A 19,003-nucleotide genomic window follows, 5' to 3' on the forward strand; every position below is an offset into this window, starting at 1 on the left:
AGAAAAACATGTGATCACATGGACTTCCCATCTTTCACTATCACAATTTTTTGTTAGGGAACCATATGACTCCAATCATTTATTATATTTCCATACCCTTTCAGTTATTACAGTTATGGAGTTAGTTGCATCTCTATCTTCTTCTTCTTCTTTTTTTTCCTTCTCTTTATTATAGCTATATTTTAGTAGTCCATGTTGTGCCAAAAAAATTCCAAAAAACCCAATATATATCTTTCTGAAGATTCTTTTTTCACATGAAATCCATTGTCTTTGAGATTTCTATCATGTGTAATCATTGCTGATGTCTTCAATAATAAATATTTTACTTTATATGTTCAAGTTTCTTAAAATTCAAACTCCAAATTAATCGGAAATGAGAGTTAATCATATCCTTTATATACTGATGTAAATCTCATCTTATTTCCGAAAATTCGAAACATGCATGAGTGAAAAGTAAAAACAAATATAGTTTGGTTTTAAAAATGAGTTTATGTGATAACTGATACGAGTAGAGTAGCATGGAGTCACCGATCCCTAATCTTAAATATCAACTTCCTATGCTTTTCTCTTTTTATGATTCAATAACATAACCATACGTTGGTCAAACCCACAGTAATCCACTAATCCGCATAAAACAGTTGAAAGAAAATAAATGTTAAATTATTTTTCATGTTACCACCAACATATATTCAACTGTATAAAGAAAAAGTAATAAACAAAATATAGGACGGCATAAAATTAGGTAGGCTGTTATGTTAATTTAAAATTGTAACATGGGATTTTGGGTTCTTAATCAGTTATATTTATTAAAAAACAAATTAAGTCACATGATTAAGTAGCTGACTCTGTCGATCGAATCTGGTTAATGAAATAAAAAGAATGTATTTATAATTAGCAAAAAAGTATTTCGGCAATTCCACTTATGCAATAATTTGTCATCTTCTCTCGTAACATTTAGTTTTATGTTTAATTGCTAGTATTTTTTTGCTTTGCGAGATTCTCTGGCAATAATTACACTTATTGGACAAAAAGAGTTGTTATTTAGTAAACTAAAATATATATGTATATATTATTCTTTTTGTCATACCAAATAATTTTCAGATGTTAGAAATGATTGGCATTACGTATATACCCACCAAAAGATTTGACCAAAATTTGGCTGATAGTGTTGCATTTGATGATTATGTTATGTCAGTTTATATTATTTAGTCCACCTATGGTCTTCATTTATGGAAAGCAAATATGGATTGGTTTTGCTAATGGTCAAATGAGAGATCACAAAGTCAACTGAAAATTATTTAAAAGACAATTTTCTGAGTAGCATAATGGAGTTTAGTGTTCAAATTCCCATGTTTTCATGTGATGTGATATACACAAACTGCTTCCCAATTGTGTATTCGCCACGCCATAGATATTTCTCTTAATTATTATTTTTATTCGAAAAAAACACAAGCGAAATCCAATATTCTCTCCCTCTAGAAGATTTTATTGTCCACTAATAAACTATTTGTACTGAAATTTTATATAGTGAATCAAATATTTTGATTATCTATATATTTTCCATTATAGTATATGAAAACAACTACTACTCTGTTTTTTTAATGAGGGTAAACACTGAAACAATACATCAAAAGATCTGTAGTGCGATATATACGAAAAAAGGAAGCGTTGTCCGTAAGATATTGCCATATTGGTAATGCAATGCATATGTATATAAACATACATATATGGGCGAATTGCACGTATGATGTATGCACGTAAATCAAAACAGTGCATCGAACAGTTTAATTAAACTTAAACCAACATGCTGTGAGAGTACTAAAATATGTGTAAATCGGTGCATTAATGTTAGCTCTCGAGGTTTCTAGGAAATGAGACCACACCACTGCCCAAGTCTTGGAATATGGTAAATGTGAGCAATTCCCTAAGTCTTTTCAGTCTTCACTTCTCACTTTATGATCTCTCAATCAACGAGAATGGAACACGCCTTCAATTTTCGATTCTCTATATCTATGCATCAAATTAACCAAAAAATAGTGTATATTCCAAGAAATGTTCAGCAACCGCGTACCATTATCCATATGTGAGTTATTTCACTTTGATGAAAGTTACAGTAGTACATACTCTTTTTGTCACATTTTATTAGATGTTTGGACTAAAAACACAGAGATAAAAAACAATAAATATTTTTCATTTATGAAAATTCAACCAATGGAAGAAGATACTGTATAATTAAAATAATTTAAAACTATTAAACTAATATAAATCATGCATTAAAATTAGAAAAAAATCTTATATAATATAACAAATGAAAAGGTCTAAAACATTTTATATATTGGGACAGAGGGAGTATAATGTTAGTAAATTTTTTTTCTTTATAATATATATATATATATATATATATATGTCACTATACCAATTTTGTATGTAAGTCCAATTTTTCATACAAATATGATTCAATTTTTAATAATTGCTAAGAAAGACTATAAACTTTTTATTTTTTTTATTATTGATCAGTATTAATTATTAAATTATTATACCATTCACATTTAAAAGACATTAATTATATTTTTTACTATAATACTCTATCATTAAAAGACTACAAAACATAAACATGATATTCTCAGGATCCCGTACGTTAGATTTTATGAATCAGTCTAACATGTCAAATTATATACATCTACATATTACGAGATAGTTATAAGGATATGTGACTTTAAAAAAAAAAAAAAAAAAGGATATGTGACTTTTTGTGTTAAATAATTAAATGTGCTTTTTCAATTTGCTGACTAGCCAAATATTTTTATTTTTTTTAACGGTGTTGAGTTTCGATATATTTTTTGGTAAACGAGTTATGATATATTCTACAGAAATGGTCGGTGAAACTAAAAGGTAAAAACCTCCGAATATTCTCGAGAACTTCTATTCAGTTGTTCTTTGATTATCCTAATCCGATTATATATGGAATTAAAGTTAAATACACTAACTTCTCTGCCAAAGGAAGGGCATGTTGGTTCTCCTCTACCTCTAGATTGGTGCACATTTTTCTCCGATCATACGTAAGTGAAAATAATTATTGGTATAGTTTAGAATAATGTTAACGTAAAATATTTTTTTCTTCAATATGCATATGAGGTAAGAGTTATTTTTTTTGTTTTAACGTTCTAAACAATAAAGTTGCTAGTTTTGTAAATTTATAGTGTGATAGGTTTATTGATATAAAAAACATTTAATTAGCTTCTCATTAGAAATCGAAGTTGAATCGCAAATGGGAGTTTTGAACAATCACATCGTGTTTTCAATTCGGAAAACTACTCTTTCAATATAAAACGTTATTAGTAATTATCTATCCGTTTGTATAAATGTACAAACGATATGGAAGGAGTAAGAAAAATGAAAATGAAAATGAAAAATAAAAATAAAATTAAAATGTACTAATAATTTAATCAAGTGGTGGTTGTCCAGTGGTTTCCACTTGTCAGAGGAGCGACTCTGTTGGTCCAGGCCAGAGATCGACTCCCTGCAAGCGCGACACTTCTGGATTTTACCCCATTTGGCCACTGCCACGCCCTTAGCGATGGGATGACGTGAAACAGGTATGTAAGGCCACCAGGACCACACTTGAGGGCAATGCCCAATACGGTGCTAGTCGGGACCACCAGTGGTGGGGCCCGGATAACCTGGTTAAAAAAAAAAAACTTTATCAAAAAAAAAATATATGTTCCAGCGTTCATGTTTGTTGCTTATTCCAATAAGTTTGTACATTTAATTTGGATATATGCAACATCCCAATGAATGTCTTAACAACCAAATTATATACTATAAATATAGATAGGTTCATTGGATCTTTTTTTTTTTTTGTCACGGGGTTCATTGGATCTTGATAACAATTTACCTTCACCACCAAGAGGAAAAATACAAATGTTTACAAGTATAAATCTATTAATTTTTTTAAGATTCTCTTCGTACGAATGTTGCTATGAAGGTCTAATAAACGGATGTAACTGCTTGTATTATTCAGTTTATAATATTCAAATGATATCCATATATATAGAAAGTATATTTTTTTTCCCCTTATAATATGTGTAACAAAATAGAAATTCTTTGGCATTATTTAACTATCATGCACAATTCACAACATTATTACCTAAAATTCGAGTAGGCAGAGTTATGCAACTCATTTTTTTTTGGTTAACCATTATGAAACTCAAGTTGTTAGTGGATTTTTAGACGCAAGTAATCGATCATGTGAGTTGACCAAAAAACATGTTGAAACGCTCTTTAATTTTGTTATTTAAAATATTAATTAGAATTCGTATCGAGAAAATATTAATCACTAATTCTAAAAGAAAAAGTTTAAACTTTTCTAGGTCCAATCTCTTAATTAAACTAAAGTTTATTTGAAGTTCATAACAGCAAGGATCGTATGCATGCATTTCTCCATATTTCCCTAATAGTCTTTTTTTTTTTTTTTTTTCCTCGTATGTAGTCTTTCTAGAGTAGTCTGTCGACCAGATGAGTTCAACATTTTTGATTTGATTAATTGGATTTAAAATGAATTAGATTTTTGGGACGCCAAAACTAACCAATTCTATAAAATAAACATGCTTTTTTTTTTTTTTTGAAATGCATTTTTTCAAAAAGTTTCTTCGTAATAAGGATTTAAGAGGTGCATTTTATTTTTCTAAATGAAGTTAAAAATCATACGAAACTAATTATTTCAGTTTGATTCAAATACTGTCTACACCAAAAATAAATTGAAACGAAAAAATACGTTTAAAATTATCATCAAGTTGTTACTATTCTTATTATCAAGAAGAATACATACAAAAATATGTATATTTATTTCTCAATTCTCATGAACCCAAGATATCTTGATGTGGCGATATCTGTTGACCCATACGTCAACCAAACGTCAACCAAAACCCACAAATTATTAGTACATTTTAATTTTATTTTTCATTTTTCATTTTCATTTTCATTTTTCTTACTCCTTTCATATTAGAAATATTGATTTTCTAAGATTTTCACTAAAATTAAGAAATCAATAAATAATGTATATTTATTAATTACTTTTATGTTATATCTTTTAAAAAAATGATTTCAAGCTACTTTTTATCCCACTTACTCCAATCAACTGATCTTGAAAAAAAAAGACATTAAATATACTACAGAAAATTAATCTTTTTGATATAAGAATAAAACCTCAAACATCATTCTTTTTGATACGGAAGAAATATATATTTATGGAAAAATTAATTAGTCTGTGGATTGGGGAAGTCTGTGTGATGTGTAGTGTAGAGTGTAGACACCTGATGGATGTTTAACCACGTTACCTCAAATTCCACAACCATGTATACATTTATTAAATTGTCTAAGAAAATAATTCCTATTAGCTTATTAAATAGTACTCCCCTTTGCAATTCTATGTTTTTTTTTTCATCTGAACTCTTTTGTCTGTACAATTTTCTCCATTAACTCTTTATATGTTATAATCGTCGCAACGTGTGAATAAACTATATAAAGTTTTCAAGTCAAATTTGTATAACAGTTAAATAATTTATATGCCTACAAATGAAGTGAGTTATAACCCGTGTTAAAAAAATCGCTAGGCGCTAGTCGGGCGGTGAGGGTGCGCCTAGCGCCTAGCAAAAAAATCGGGGATTACACGGGGATTAATCGGGGATTAGTTTTAGGGCTATTTAATATTTTAAAAACATATTAATCCATTATAATTAAGTAATTTATATAATATTGTTTTTAAAATTGTATTAAACACATGAAAACAAGATTTTAATTTCAAATTTATGATTTTTATACAAATTACGAACATAAGTAGGACGTTTTGAATTTTAGATGAAAAAAAAAGTAAAAAAAAAAAAAAAAATTGGGCTAGGCGCCGTCTAGGCGGTCTAGGCGGCCGTCTAGGCGGTCCAGGCGGACAAAAAATCAAAAAATCTCCGATTTTTCTCATCGATTTGGCCAAAATCGCCGCGGTGCTCCTCCGATCAGCGCCTAGGCGGCTAGGCGGCCGATTTTTAGAACAAGGGTTATAACTATAGTTTTCTCTAAAACTGGACCAAAGAGGAGCAAAACAGAAACTCCCAAGTCCCAATGGACCTTTCATGTTTATGTGTATATACATGATCGTGTAGCAAAATGCGTTGTCATGTCTCTTCAGTGTAATCGATCAATATAAGCAACATATAAGTATCACTTTTTTTTAACCTAAATGATTCCCACGTTGGCTGCAACCTGACATCATATTTAACTATCTTGCTTTCTTTCTCTTCTCAAGTGTATATCCAAAGTCATGTATTTTCTCTCTCAATACGCTTTAAATTCCTATTTTATCTGGTTTATACCTGAACTATTGATATATGCCTAAAAATAAGATTTTGGAAACTAAAAGGAGATAGAAACTAGTCTTCTTAATTCGGTCTGAACCGACCACAATTTTGATTTTTGGGTTTAACCGACCACAAATCTCTCTTAATGATTTAAAACATTTTGGTAGTTCTTTTACTAATTAATAGAGTCAATCTTCATCTTGTATACGTCGTTGATATTTGCCATGCAAAGAAAAGGAGATGCAAAATATTGAACCACTTTTCTTGTGACTAATTATTGTATTTGTTGGACGAGGATTAATTTATTACCAATAAGTAAGGACCATATGAAAAAATAAAAAATAAACAAAAATAATGGTGGCTGCAAACTTATCATTCGAGATATAAATAACATTCATAAGCAATATTATTATATTTACTAATTTTACAAATACCAATTTGCTTCAAGTCTTCTTCTCTATTTATACATCTTCTTCTCCAATCCAACAAAACACACACATACACTTACATCTCCATCCTCTTGTCCTAAAAAGCTTCCCAAATCTTTTTTTTTTCTTCTTCTACAATCTCAAAATTTCTTCTGTTTTCTCCTCACAACCAGACAAGCAAACTCTAAACTCTGTGGAAGATGTATGGAAATAATAACAAGAAGTCTATCAACATCTCGAGTATGTTTCAAAACCTCATCCCCGACGGCAGCGACATTTTCTCCCGGCGTTGCATCTGGGTCAACGGACCGGTCATCGTTGGAGCTGGCCCATCAGGTCTAGCCGTTGCTGCGGGATTGAAACGTGAAGGAGTACCGTTCATAATCCTCGAGCGAGCTAACTGCATTGCTTCATTATGGCAAAACAGAACCTACGATCGTCTCAAACTCCATCTCCCTAAACAGTTTTGCCAATTACCCAATTATCCTTTCCCGGACGAGTTCCCTGAGTACCCTACCAAGTTTCAGTTTATTCAGTACCTTGAGTCCTACGCAGCCAACTTTGACATCAACCCTAAGTTCAACGAGACAGTCCAGTCCGCAAAATACGACGAGACGTTCGGGCTGTGGCGGGTTAAGACCATTTCGAAGATGGGTCAGCTCGGTTCTTGCGAGTTTGAGTATATCTGCAGGTGGATTGTGGTGGCCACGGGAGAGAATGCTGAGAAAGTTGTGCCGGATTTTGAAGGTCTAGAGGATTTTGGCGGCGATGTTCTCCATGCTGGTGACTATAAATCTGGTGGAAGGTACCAAGGGAAAAAGGTTTTGGTGGTGGGATGTGGAAACTCCGGTATGGAAGTCTCTCTCGATCTCTACAATCACGGAGCAAACCCATCAATGGTCGTTCGTAGCGCTGTAAGTACCAAAAGTTTGAGTCTTTATATCCTCCAAAAACAGAGCATTCTCTGTTTCTTTTACTCTGTTTTAAAAAACAGAGCAGTCCCTGATACTCTGTTTTTTTTGTGTCCTTTCTTTTTTTTTTATCAGGTGCATGTTTTACCAAGAGAGATTTTTGGGAAATCAACGTTTGAATTAGGAGTTACGATGATGAAGTATATGCCAGTTTGGCTCGCGGACAAGACCATACTCTTTCTAGCGAGGATGATTTTAGGGAATACCGATAAATACGGTCTAAAAAGGCCGAAAATTGGACCGTTAGAGCTAAAGAACAAGGAAGGGAAAACTCCAGTACTTGACATCGGAGCGTTACCCAAAATCAGATCGGGAAAGATCAAAATCGTCCCCGGAATCATAAAGTTCGGTGAAGGAAAAGTTGAACTAGTGGATGGCCGTGTTCTTGAGATTGATTCCGTTATTCTAGCTACCGGATACAGAAGCAACGTCCCTTCATGGCTTAAGGTAATAAATAATTTAAAGAAAACATCTTTCCTTCATTGTTTCTTCTAAAGATTTAGCTTAAATTGTAGACATTTAATGATGTCGGAAGACAAAACACAAATACCCACCCGACCCGGTCCTCGTTTAGTGAAGACCCGACTCAAATTGTGTTTCGAATGTGAGCAATAAATGCAAATAAAACAATTAACATTTATATTTTTCATCGAAAAGGATACGAAATGGTGGTACGAGTTTTTTAGTTAGAAATAGAAATCCGGTAATGACAGTTAGGACTAAGAAAGAAGTTGGTTTAATAAATTCGTGTTGGATTTTAATTAAAATTATTTTACAGGACAATGACTTCTTCTCCGATGATGGGATACCGAAAAACCCGTTTCCAAACGGATGGAAAGGAGAGGCGGGATTGTATGCGGTAGGGTTCACGAGAAAAGGATTGTTTGGTGCGTCGCTTGATGCTATGAGTGTGGCTCATGATATTGCTAATAGGTGGAAAGAAGAGTCTAAGCAACAGAAGAAAACTGCTGCTGCTCGTCATCGTCGATGTATTTCACATTTCTAACTATCAAAATCAAATTTAGGGGGAAAATATATATTTAAAAAAAGATAATTAAGCCCTCTCCTCAGAAGAAAAATACCCCAAAAAATAAGAGAATTGTGAAAAGAAAATAAAATTAGGGGGATTTTTCTTTGTTTTTTAGGAAGATGTGGCTTTTTTATGTAATTTTTATTGTAAGAGTGCTTTTTTTTGTTCTTGTATTTTTTTTTCTATCTTCATTTTAGATTTTGAACTCTTGTAAGAAGTTTTGCTTAATCTAATATGACAAATATTTTACGATTCTTGGTAATTCTCACGAAGCATGTTGTGTTAGCTCTATGATTTTTGTTGTTGTTGCTGTTGATTAGGAAAAGAAACAACTAATTTCATGCTGTTTCATTATTGGTAGAATACTCTCGCAAGTTAGAGCTGTTATTTAACTGATTAAGGAATTATTAGCCATTTTGTAATCATTAAATCAGGCAAATGATTGATTGATTACACATGATTGTCCAAGACAATCCGTATAAAAGATTGGGAACACAAGTTGAATACTGAAACATGCATTCCTGTATGATATGCAAAATCCATTAGGGATGACCAGTTTATCTATTTTTGGAACACAGATGGATAATAAATAGTATATCGTAACATTTAAAACATTCTCAGAAAAAACTTGAGTGAAATCATATAGTATTATATATGATGTTTGATCTAATTATAAATATATATTTTGAAACAGATACAGATCCAAATTATGCAATACATATATGTCAAATTGGATTTCAAAATTCAAGGTACCAGAGAGTAGCTTTATTTCACTAAATATATTATTAGAAAAAAACGTTTACATACTCTGTATATGGACAAGCCTCTGTTGAAAAAATTCAACTATGGTGCAAAAGATCAGAGACATTTATGGGTTTCACTTGAGATTCTGAGAGTCTCTGCAGCAAAGTCATTGAACCAGCAGAACAGAGAATTGACAAACAAAAGGACAAATTAGAAGAGAGTAAAATTTGAAGTTTCCAATTTGTAAAATATGGTGATGAGTGAGTGAGTGGGTGATGAGTGAGTGAGTGAGTGATAAGCTTAACCATGGTTCCTTCTTCTCTGTCCAAACAAAAAAAAAAACATTAAAAGCTAATTCCCCCCAACTGTGTAAATGTCTGGTTCCCATCCTCTTAAAACAGTTATTCATGTTCTCATGCAAAACCCTGCAACCTTTTACTCAGACATTACCTTAACCTAAAGATATGGAGGAAGGAAACCACATGGCGTGATTTCGATTCAGCCGCCCATTTAGACTGTTTCTTATTCTCTGTTCTCTGTCAAAAACACCAAACCAACCCATCTTTTCTTGCCGGTGTCTTACCAAATTCACGAGGGAAATAGTTTTGGATATTACTATCATACTACAAGTTGAGAAAGAGTAGGACCAATGTACATTTACTCACTTGTAGGATGAAATATACATTTGCAAACTTACATGAGAAAGGCCTAAAATGTTCATTTCCTGGAAAGCATTTTATCTATATGGCCGTTTTTGTTGTACATTTCCACTATCTTTTTGGCATATGATGGCATGTGGATGTTGGCTCTGCAGATGGTAATGCCGCTTTGGTCATTAGAGGGTGATCCAATAATATAGGAATACAAAGTTGATAGAAACTTTTATCTCTAGGAGTGTGTTTCAGATTTTACCTTTGCTTTCCCCATTTGCGGTTTACATGCAAATAGTTTCTGATGGTATGGTAGTCCAATGAGTAGCGAGCAAATTCTAGACCCTTAGGACCAACCTGAAGCGAGAATGCTTTTGCAAGTTAAAAGACTTTTTATGCAATGAGCTTGTTTCTCTGTTTGTGTTCATAAGGAAAGAATCTTACCAAACTTAGGATGAACGCAATAATGTTTCCAACAAATATTGGTGCTGGCTGAGCAGGACCTCGACCTAAGAAATTATAGAAAAGTTTGAAAAATTAGAAGACTTCAGCACAATGTTAGTTGAATGCATTTCCTGAGAACTTTCTTTTCGGCATCTAGCATAGCTTGAAACTGAATGTCTTTGAGTAGAGATGATTCAAGAAACAAAAGAGTTTCGAAAAAGTTTGAAAACATACCAAACTTAGCATTATCGTCTGCCTTAACAGTTTCTGTCACAAAAGGTCGCCGATCACCCTGAAACAACAACAAAAAGATGAGTTTGTTCAAGTTATTTGTTAAATGGAGTTTAAAGTCTTAAATATAACAACAACATAAATGTTAGAAACTTTACGCTGCTGATTGTTGGAGTGATCTCCAAAAGGTTTTCTACCAAGCTGAGCATTTCTTTCCCGCGTTCATTTCTGTGGTTTATGGCATAAACAAAACTAATTTTATCCAACCTCACGGACCTATATGGTCCATGTCAAAATTAGTAGAAATATTGACCTCACTGTAATATACTGTGGATGGTCAGTCATGTTCAGACCTGAATACTTCGGAACACCCATGTAACCGATAACCAAATCCTAGATTAACAAGCTCATACATATAAGGAAATGTTTGAAATTGGCAGACTCAAAATTAAGTGAAAAGATAACTTAATTGCTAGAGAAACACTCACCGCTAATGCATTTGTGTAATCAAAGCAGCTGCAAAATAAAAAAGAAAGGGTTTGTAATTGTAGAAAAGTTTTACAAATTTCCTACAGGTAATCTATTTGAAGAGACTTATATTACCTGTAACACGATGGAGCTATGACATCTACTAAATCGTTTGCTGGTAGAGAGAAATAGGGAACCTGCTTTAGCCAAAAATATTTAGAAACGGGTTTAAGCTGCAATTGCAGAGCAACACAGTATTTTATGCGATTTCACCTCTTCAATGTGTCCATCCAAGTGTTTGAGTTGGACCTATATGAAATTGAAGAAGATTAGCATCACCAAAGAAAATGCACAGATAAGTAACGGTATTGTATTAATGCTAACCTTGTAATCTTGCATAAATTCATAATGGAGAACAGTCTCTGGCTCCTTACTAGCCGCTTTCAGAAACTTGTCTAGTCCATCTCGTGTTCCATTGTCCACTATTAATCAAAGATGCTATTATTACTTGTTGAAAACATGTATAAGCATTTCTAGACCTAGGCATATGAGACCCGGAAATAACATATACAACATGGAATGTTCAAAAGTACAACACAAGAACTAGTTGTGAAAGTTCTGGCCAAAAAAAAAAATCTAGATAGGATGAGAAAATTACCACAATTGGTGCCTAGAACATACAACTTCTCCAGATTCAGATGCTGCTCCACTGATCTCAATGCTGCAGTATAAGAAATCACTCTGCATTACAATACTATTAGAGTCACCGTATGAAGAAACTTGAATATATGTCCACAAAAAAGTATGTTGAAACCATACCTTGCACTTGGCAACCCACACCGCAAAACAGAAGACGTTTCACTCCGGAAGCCTGTTACAAGGCAAGTGCAGTTTCATTTGAAGTGGACTCAGCGATCGATAACACAAACGAGAACGAAGGGTTTGGCAAATAACCTCGATTAATTCAAGAGTATTCAGATTAGGAGACAGAGTTGGCTTGACACCTCTTGCAGCCAAAACTTCTTCAGGTGTCCTTAGCATGAAAAGAAATAAAACATCAAGAGGCTTCTAAATTCAGAGTAACACCAGAATATGGATGCACAACCAAAATGGCGACTTGTGGAAAACCTGGCTAATACTGGTCTTGGAGATAATCTGTCTTCAGGATCACTGTAATTTTTCAATAACTCAGTTACATGAGTAGATGGAAAAATCTACGGCATGGTTGATAATTGTCAGCCTAGTCCATTTCTGAAATCTAGTTTTACCTCTGCACACAAACAACAGCCTCAACCATGTTAGATTTCAGCATCTCAATGGCTATGGTTGTGACAATTCCAGTCCACTGAGCTCCTGCAACCGAAAATCAAATGAAAAGTAAACAACAAAGCTAAGCCAAATTCTCAAGTGTAGGCGGGAATTCATCCCTTTTACAGCCACATGAAACGCAAATGTTACATAGCTTTCAAGATCCAAACAAAATGGTCTGAAGCTTCTTCCACGCACATTTATACAAAAGAAACCAAAACAGATATGAACGTTGATGTACTGTAAACCAGTAACACAAAACTTTTTCATCTTGAACGAGACACAAAAAAATGTCCTAGCTTAATTCGAGCCAAGAAAAGAAGTTAGTAGAAAATGTGGAACAGTGGAAGGGAAGTGTCTATGTACCTTCGACAGGCTTCAACTTACGAGCATAGAGCTGCTCTTGATGCACCCCAAAATATGTATCTTCTAAGGAATCTGGTTTCCTTCCTCTACCATGCACAACAGGCTCCAAGCTCTGCACAAAAACTTAAAATATTAACAAAATAAAAATCTTAACCCAACAATTTAAAATGTATCAAATCTTATCCATTTATATGGACATTACCTCAATCCTTGACATTCCATCTCCAAGAAATGCACATGCCTCCTTCACATGGGCGATGTAATAGGTGTCACATAACCCGCATCGACTGCAAACCCATTAGAACACCAAGGATTTTGATAAGAACAAGACAAAAACAGGAAGGTAAACAAATAAAAAAGAAAGACAAAACCTGCAATGGTCTTTAGCTGGATAGGTTCCTCCGGGTGGGATAGGTTTGGACTTTTCTCTCCAGTCTTCTCTTAGTTTAACTTTCTTTTTTGGCTCTGTATTCATATCTGCATTGAAACCCAGATGACAAGGCTTCATGCAGGCTCCGGGGAGCTAATAAAAACACACCAGGCAAAAATCGATGCGAGATAAAACGAAATCTGTTCCTAAAGTCTTATATTTTCAAGCATAAATTGCTACAGTGAAGTGAAACGTATTAATCTAACACAAAATTCTATCTTCAGAGTTCAAACTCGATAGTGACAGCCGTGGAAGACCAGTTCAAGCCTTTGACAAACATAACCAATATGTTTTAAAAGAAATTCCGAATCTTACATAAAAATTCTATCCCTTTGACGAATTTCAGGGATCGTTTCCATTGAAATTTTGTAAAGACGGGTCTTTTAAGAAATTGAAGAATCAACGATGTGTGTGAACAGAGTGCCAAAAAGAGAAGACGTGGCAGAAAGAAATTGAGCACCTTTGGAACGCGAAGATGAAGTGTTAACGACAGAGAAGCATGGAGGAAGGAGAGAGAGCTTGGAGGTGACAGTAATCATGGTTGCTCAGCGAGAGAGACGAGAGGAGAGAGAGAGACGAGAGAAAAAAAAAAAGATATTTTGCTTTTGAACTTCTGATATCTTTTGTTCATATAGGCAAATTAATTACAGACACCTGTTAGAAAGGAACCAAACTTGAAAACCACTTTAAACCGGGTTTTGGTTCGAAAGACCAAGTTCTGTATTATCGTCTTTACTTAACCGAATTCTAATTCATAAACCGAAAACTAAACCACTCTTGCAAGCTTGCTGATGACACTGTTGTTTTTTTTTTACTCATTTGCCGAAAAACACACAGAGATTAATGTTCAAGCAAAACCAATACAAGAAGAATACTGTATGTTGAATCATTCTCTTATTACCCGATGGAAAAAAAGATATAACAAGAACATATCAATCCTCAGCGAAACATTCACTCATTCATCATCATCATATGCATTTGCGAGAAACTACAGAATCACCAGACATCAGGACGGAGTTCCCCAGTAGCCGGTGGCATCCAGCGACCAGAATTGTACACATTCTCACCAACTTTCCATCCCGGAACATCTTTCATTACATCAGCCTCATATTCCAGATACTTTTTCCACTCAGACACAAACCTTTTATCCAAAGAATGCAAAACGGGGATTGAAACAAGATTACTTTCTGAAGGTTGCTGCAAGCACAATGACTTAATTTGATAAAATATTGTTTACCTTTCATCTTCTTCTGCTTGAAGAATGGGAAGTATTGCTCTACGAGCAGCATATTTCTCTTCCTTCAATGCCCTAAACATCAAATCGATCTTGATAAGAGCATTAATCTTGATACTTACTGATAACAAATAACACTTGTACTTAAATACTTTTTATCACCACGATGTGTAATTGGAAATTTTCGATGAGAATCAAGGATGTCCAGAACAAGAAATATGAAGATGATGATCAAGCCAGATGAAAGAAGTATGTAATAATACTAACGACTATCAATCTAACTACATAGAACCAGTTCCCGATAACTACTATCAAAACATGCAACTAGATAATTGCTTTCTTCATAGCAGATTCACATCTTTGCAATTGTCGCTTTAAGGGTTTACAGATTGTTGATGAACTTATATTCGTTAAGGCTAAACTCATGCTGATTAAGCTTGAAACCAAAATGCCGTGGAATACTACTAGAACACGTAACAGTGATTCAACAAGCCATGGAAACAGCATGAAGAATGGTTAACATTAAATTCCTAATCCTAACACCAACCTAAATATTCACCATCATCTTTGATTACGATAAACTTCCTCAAGTTTCAACAATTAATAACCAAAATTTATCCTTTACTACATTACTATGATCATCAATCACTCCACAACACTAATTTTACCAAGGCGATCTCGAAAGTCAGAGGAAAAATTGAAATGTGAGCGAGCTATTATAACTTGTTCTTACCTGCGGATTTTGTTTCCCTGGCCGACCTGGTACATTCCCCAAGCAAAGGCACCAGAAACGGTAAGGAAAATGGCCATAGCACTAGGACCCGTGTTGGATATCCGGCGAGCATATCGGACCGGTGCGAACCCACCCGGTGGCGGACCATCCTGAAGCAGCGGCATATCCTTCACACTCGCCATTCCTGGCTTATTCCTAATCACCGCCTCCGTCATCTTCAACGCTCAATTTCTTCTCGACCAAATTTACTCTGATCACTGAATCCGATTTTGATTTTTGCTGAAATCGAGTGTTCTAGGGATCCCGATGAACAACAACAACAAAGAGGACGTATGAGATTAAATGGGCTTTTACTAGGCCCATCAAGAAAAGTTCAAAGACCCAAGTCCATAAATCAGCAAGTCACGTGGAGAGTCACGTGATTATCTTCTTCTTCTTACATATAAAACGCCCTAACTAGTTGTTGTTCAGAATGTTTTTAGCCGCCGACTTGGTATCATCAAATCGAGGAGATTCGATTTCGAAGAAGCATGGTGGGATTTAAGAACAGGTACATGTTAATGGAAGTTTTTCTGGATCCGGACAAAGATCTTCTCGGGGAAGGAACACCGATCATTCTTACACAATTCAATCTCTCGAAAGCAATCAAAGACAGTATCCTCGTCAATTTCGGCGAGTGTGGTCTAGGTTCGTCTCTCGGTTCCTTCCAGGTGAAATATGTGAATCCAATCACGAAGCTATGCATCGTAAGATCATCAAGAGAGGAACACAGACAAGTTTGGTCGGCAATCACGTTGGTTAAAAGCATCGGAAACTGTCCGGTGATCTTAAACTTGCTCGATATCAGCGGTTGCATCAGAGCGTGTAAAGACACAGCCTTGAAGTGCGACAAAGAGAAGTTTGAGCAGTGTAGCAAAAGCTTGTCTGAAGAGGAGATTCGGCAGATGAATAATTGTCTGGAGAAGATCAAACTATTGGAAAACTGAACTTTTGTAGACTTTTTTTCTTCGAATTTGACCCCTAAGTTTTTGAAAGTGTATAATCTTTCCCCTTTTTGTGGATTTTTCTCAATTCTGAAATACAAAGGGATGAGAAACAGCATCATTCCCTGAAACGATTGTTTGTGATTTGAATCATTGGTTTTTTTTTTTATATGTTGAAATTAAAATAAGAGGGTGTGAATTGAGGAGATTTGTTCTAAATAAGCGTATTTATGTGAAATTTGAAAACTTAAGGGCACAAGTGCAAAGTTGTTGAATTTTGAAGCTTTTAATAAATCCAAAATTTATAATCTGGAGAGAACCTATCTCTGAGGTCCAAACTCTTGGGTGGAGGAGAACTATTGAAACGGTATGGGTAAATCTAGCTCTTCAAAGTCTCTTACTTTACCGATTACGTACTCTTGTGCGATCATTTATATTGGTTTTTATCGGTGATGTAATCTTCAAAGTCTCCTTCTTTGTTTATGCATGTTAACTGTTCGATAAAATGCCTCACAGAGTTTGTATCCTAGCTCCTCAGATTTTATTCTTAACTTTAGCTTAGTTGCCTTTTGGAAAATTTGTGCTGTGTTAGTCATGCTTTTAGACCCCCATCACTAGTATTAAGTTTGTGTGGAAAAAAGAACAGGAACTATTTTTGTGTGCGTTGGCTCTAGTATCTTCATAGATAACCTAAATAGTTAGAGCTAATTATGGATTCTGTGTTAATGTGCAGGAAATGAGATCCCCTAGAACCTTGGAGGTTTGGAAACTAGGCACTGTCAACTATTTGAAATCCCTTAAACTGCAAGAGAAATTAGTTTCAGAGAGAAAAGCTCATCATATTCCAGATACCCTCCTCTCACTTCAGCATCCACCAACTTATACGCTTGGAAAACGTAGAACCGATCACAATCTACTGATCCCTGAATCTGAACTTACAAAAATTGGAGCTGAACTTCATTATACACAAAGAGGAGGAGACATCACCTTCCATGGCCCTCATCAAGCCATCTTATATCCCATCATTTCCTTACGCAGCATCGGTTTTGGTGCTAGGAACTATGTGGAGACATTGGAGAGGTCAATGATCGAATTTGCTTCGATTTATGGCGTGAAAGCTCGTGCAGGAAACAAATGTGAGACTGGGGTTTGGGTTGGGGATAGGAAGATCGGTGCTATTGGGGTTCGGATATCTTCTGGAATAACTAGTCATGGTTTGGCCTTTAATATAGATCCTGATTTGAAGTACTTTGAGCACATTGTGCCTTGTGGGATTGCTGATAAAGAAGTTACATCTTTGCGAAGAGAGACGGATACTCTGCTTCCTTCGGAAGAAGTGATTCATGAACAGTTGGTTTCTTGTTTAGCCAAAGCTTTTTCTTATGATGATGTTGTGTGGAAGGAAGATCCTTCAGTCATTTTGGACACCCAAGCTGAAGAATAATCCGGTTTTATCCGGTTCTTATCTACCAAAAATGTTATTATATTTTCACGTGCTATAGATTCAAATTTTATTGTCTTATTCATTCTCAATTTTTCATTAATTGTTATGTCTTCATCAGGATCATATGAAATTATTTCCAAGGAAAACATTTTTGCTTTTTACCAAGCCTGCAAGCACCATCAGCTTTGATAGTCCAATTACATAGATAACATACATCTTGATCTCTCAGAGCATCAAATATATCAAATTGTTTTAATTGCTTATCCCATTGAAAAGTGCAAAAGAACAATGTTGTTTTCCAAAGATTGGTTTGAAACTTAAAGTGGTATTCTTGCTTGAAAGGCACCACGTGAGATCCTAGATCGTCTTGCTTTGATTTGCAATGAACGGTAAGAGGTGGACCGCTTTTTTCTTGATTTTCAATCAAGTTTGTCATTGTGACAACCGTATCGGGCCAGAACGGTTGGACCCCATAGCCCGAACCAAATGAAAGAAAGACGAACAAGAAAACAATATAGATTTTTGGCAGATTTCTCATTTGATATTTTTTGCTTGTATTGGTATGTATGCGGCTTCTTCAGATTGTATGTTCTTGGAGTTGATTTTATAGTATTTACAATGGCTCAACATTTTCCTTATATAGTTTATAGTGATAATGCCAATAACCAGACAAACAAGCAAATCAGTAAATGAGCATTTAGTGAGACTAGATTCGGTTCTTAATGGATTGTGTGAAATTTGTCGTCCAAAGACAAGTACATTGCATTTTTCTGTGGTAATTCGTATCTTTCACTCCCTTTTTTATAAGAGGTAATGCGTTACTATTTTCAACTTTTCATGATTAATGTTTCTATTTTTTTTTTAGATTATGTTTTATCTTGTTAAAAGTATATTTTGAAGGGAAAAAGAAAAAAAAAGTGGAAAAGGATATAAGAGAAAACTTTGTAAAATTGAGAGAGGAATGTTTGTTCCTTCTCCAACAACATCTTTAAAAAAACCGATTAAGTTATACTCATAGAAAATATCTTAGTCCGAAGAGCCGAGAGGCTATTTGTTATCATCTTTAGTTAAAACTATTTGTTATCATCTTTAATTAAAATATTTGATATATTAAAAGTTTTTTTTTTTCATTGCATAATATAAAAGTTTTTACAGCAAAAACCTTGTTGGATTCATATATACTAATTAC

The 19,003-nt window shown here is 34.4% G+C and overlaps 6 protein-coding genes across 12 annotated transcripts; 3 read left to right on the plus strand and 3 right to left on the minus strand.

The window, feature by feature from the left end:
* The first annotated feature begins 6,497 nt into the window (after positions 1–6,497).
* LOC9325581 (probable indole-3-pyruvate monooxygenase YUCCA3) lies at positions 6,498–9,033 on the plus strand. The gene is made up of 3 exons (XM_021011804.1): positions 6,498–7,692; positions 7,825–8,196; positions 8,528–9,033. The coding sequence occupies exons 1-3, from the start codon at positions 6,979–6,981 to the stop codon at positions 8,753–8,755; spliced, it is 1,314 nt and encodes a 437-aa protein (XP_020867463.1). The 5' UTR covers positions 6,498–6,978; the 3' UTR covers positions 8,756–9,033.
* A 514-nt stretch (positions 9,034–9,547) lies between these two features.
* On the minus strand, positions 9,548–14,001 carry LOC9325582 (7-hydroxymethyl chlorophyll a reductase, chloroplastic). Of its 5 annotated transcripts, XR_002329276.1 has the most exons (21): positions 13,881–13,959; positions 13,362–13,467; positions 13,193–13,277; positions 12,991–13,102; positions 12,585–12,669; positions 12,445–12,486; positions 12,271–12,349; positions 12,136–12,187; positions 11,975–12,037; positions 11,701–11,798; positions 11,590–11,625; positions 11,452–11,513; positions 11,337–11,364; positions 11,162–11,241; positions 11,007–11,076; positions 10,852–10,909; positions 10,618–10,682; positions 10,436–10,530; positions 10,221–10,331; positions 9,974–10,059; positions 9,548–9,844 (listed from the first exon to the last, which is right to left on the minus strand). XR_002329276.1 is itself a non-coding variant. In XM_021011803.1 (20 exons), exons 1-19 carry the CDS (start codon positions 13,957–13,959, stop codon positions 10,241–10,243), a joined length of 1,386 nt encoding a protein of 461 aa, XP_020867462.1. In that variant the 3' UTR covers positions 9,548–9,839; positions 10,221–10,240. The 5 variants fall into 5 exon arrangements, 3 of the variants coding, with proteins under 3 accessions (XP_020867462.1, XP_020867461.1, XP_002892229.1); XM_021011803.1 differs by lacking the exon at positions 9,974–10,059 and having other exon boundaries at positions 9,548–9,839; XM_021011802.1 differs by lacking the exon at positions 9,974–10,059.
* A 237-nt stretch (positions 14,002–14,238) lies between these two features.
* LOC9328292 (NADH dehydrogenase [ubiquinone] 1 alpha subcomplex subunit 13-B) lies at positions 14,239–15,730 on the minus strand. Its single transcript, XM_021011809.1, has 3 exons — positions 15,388–15,730; positions 14,658–14,729; positions 14,239–14,561 (listed from the first exon to the last, which is right to left on the minus strand). Exons 1-3 carry the CDS (start codon positions 15,600–15,602, stop codon positions 14,417–14,419), a joined length of 432 nt encoding a protein of 143 aa, XP_020867468.1. The 5' UTR covers positions 15,603–15,730; the 3' UTR covers positions 14,239–14,416.
* An 84-nt stretch (positions 15,731–15,814) lies between these two features.
* Positions 15,815–16,520, plus strand: LOC110224772 (probable ribonuclease P/MRP protein subunit POP5). The gene has a single exon (XM_021011808.1). It carries the CDS (start codon positions 15,918–15,920, stop codon positions 16,371–16,373), a length of 456 nt encoding a protein of 151 aa, XP_020867467.1. The 5' UTR covers positions 15,815–15,917; the 3' UTR covers positions 16,374–16,520.
* An 89-nt stretch (positions 16,521–16,609) lies between these two features.
* Positions 16,610–17,962, plus strand: LOC9328293 (octanoyltransferase). Of its 3 annotated transcripts, none has more exons than XM_021011806.1 (2): positions 16,610–16,737; positions 17,104–17,896. In XM_021011806.1, the coding sequence occupies exon 2, from the start codon at positions 17,107–17,109 to the stop codon at positions 17,812–17,814; it is 708 nt and encodes a 235-aa protein (XP_020867465.1). In that variant the 5' UTR covers positions 16,610–16,737; positions 17,104–17,106; the 3' UTR covers positions 17,815–17,896. The 3 variants fall into 3 exon arrangements, with proteins under 3 accessions (XP_020867465.1, XP_020867466.1, XP_020867464.1); XM_021011807.1 differs by lacking the exon at positions 16,610–16,737 and adding an exon at positions 16,804–16,824 and having other exon boundaries at positions 17,104–17,962; XM_021011805.1 differs by lacking the exon at positions 16,610–16,737 and adding an exon at positions 16,869–16,887 and having other exon boundaries at positions 17,104–17,962.
* LOC9325583 (S-protein homolog 5) lies at positions 17,872–18,484 on the minus strand. Its single transcript, XM_002892185.2, has one exon. The coding sequence runs from the start codon at positions 18,350–18,352 to the stop codon at positions 17,945–17,947; it is 408 nt and encodes a 135-aa protein (XP_002892231.1). The 5' UTR covers positions 18,353–18,484; the 3' UTR covers positions 17,872–17,944.
* Positions 18,485–19,003: the final 519 nt, after the last annotated feature.

This window comes from Arabidopsis lyrata (genome assembly GCF_000004255.2).
Source record: "Arabidopsis lyrata subsp. lyrata unplaced genomic scaffold ARALYscaffold_1, whole genome shotgun sequence".
NCBI lineage: Eukaryota > Viridiplantae > Streptophyta > Magnoliopsida > Brassicales > Brassicaceae > Arabidopsis > Arabidopsis lyrata.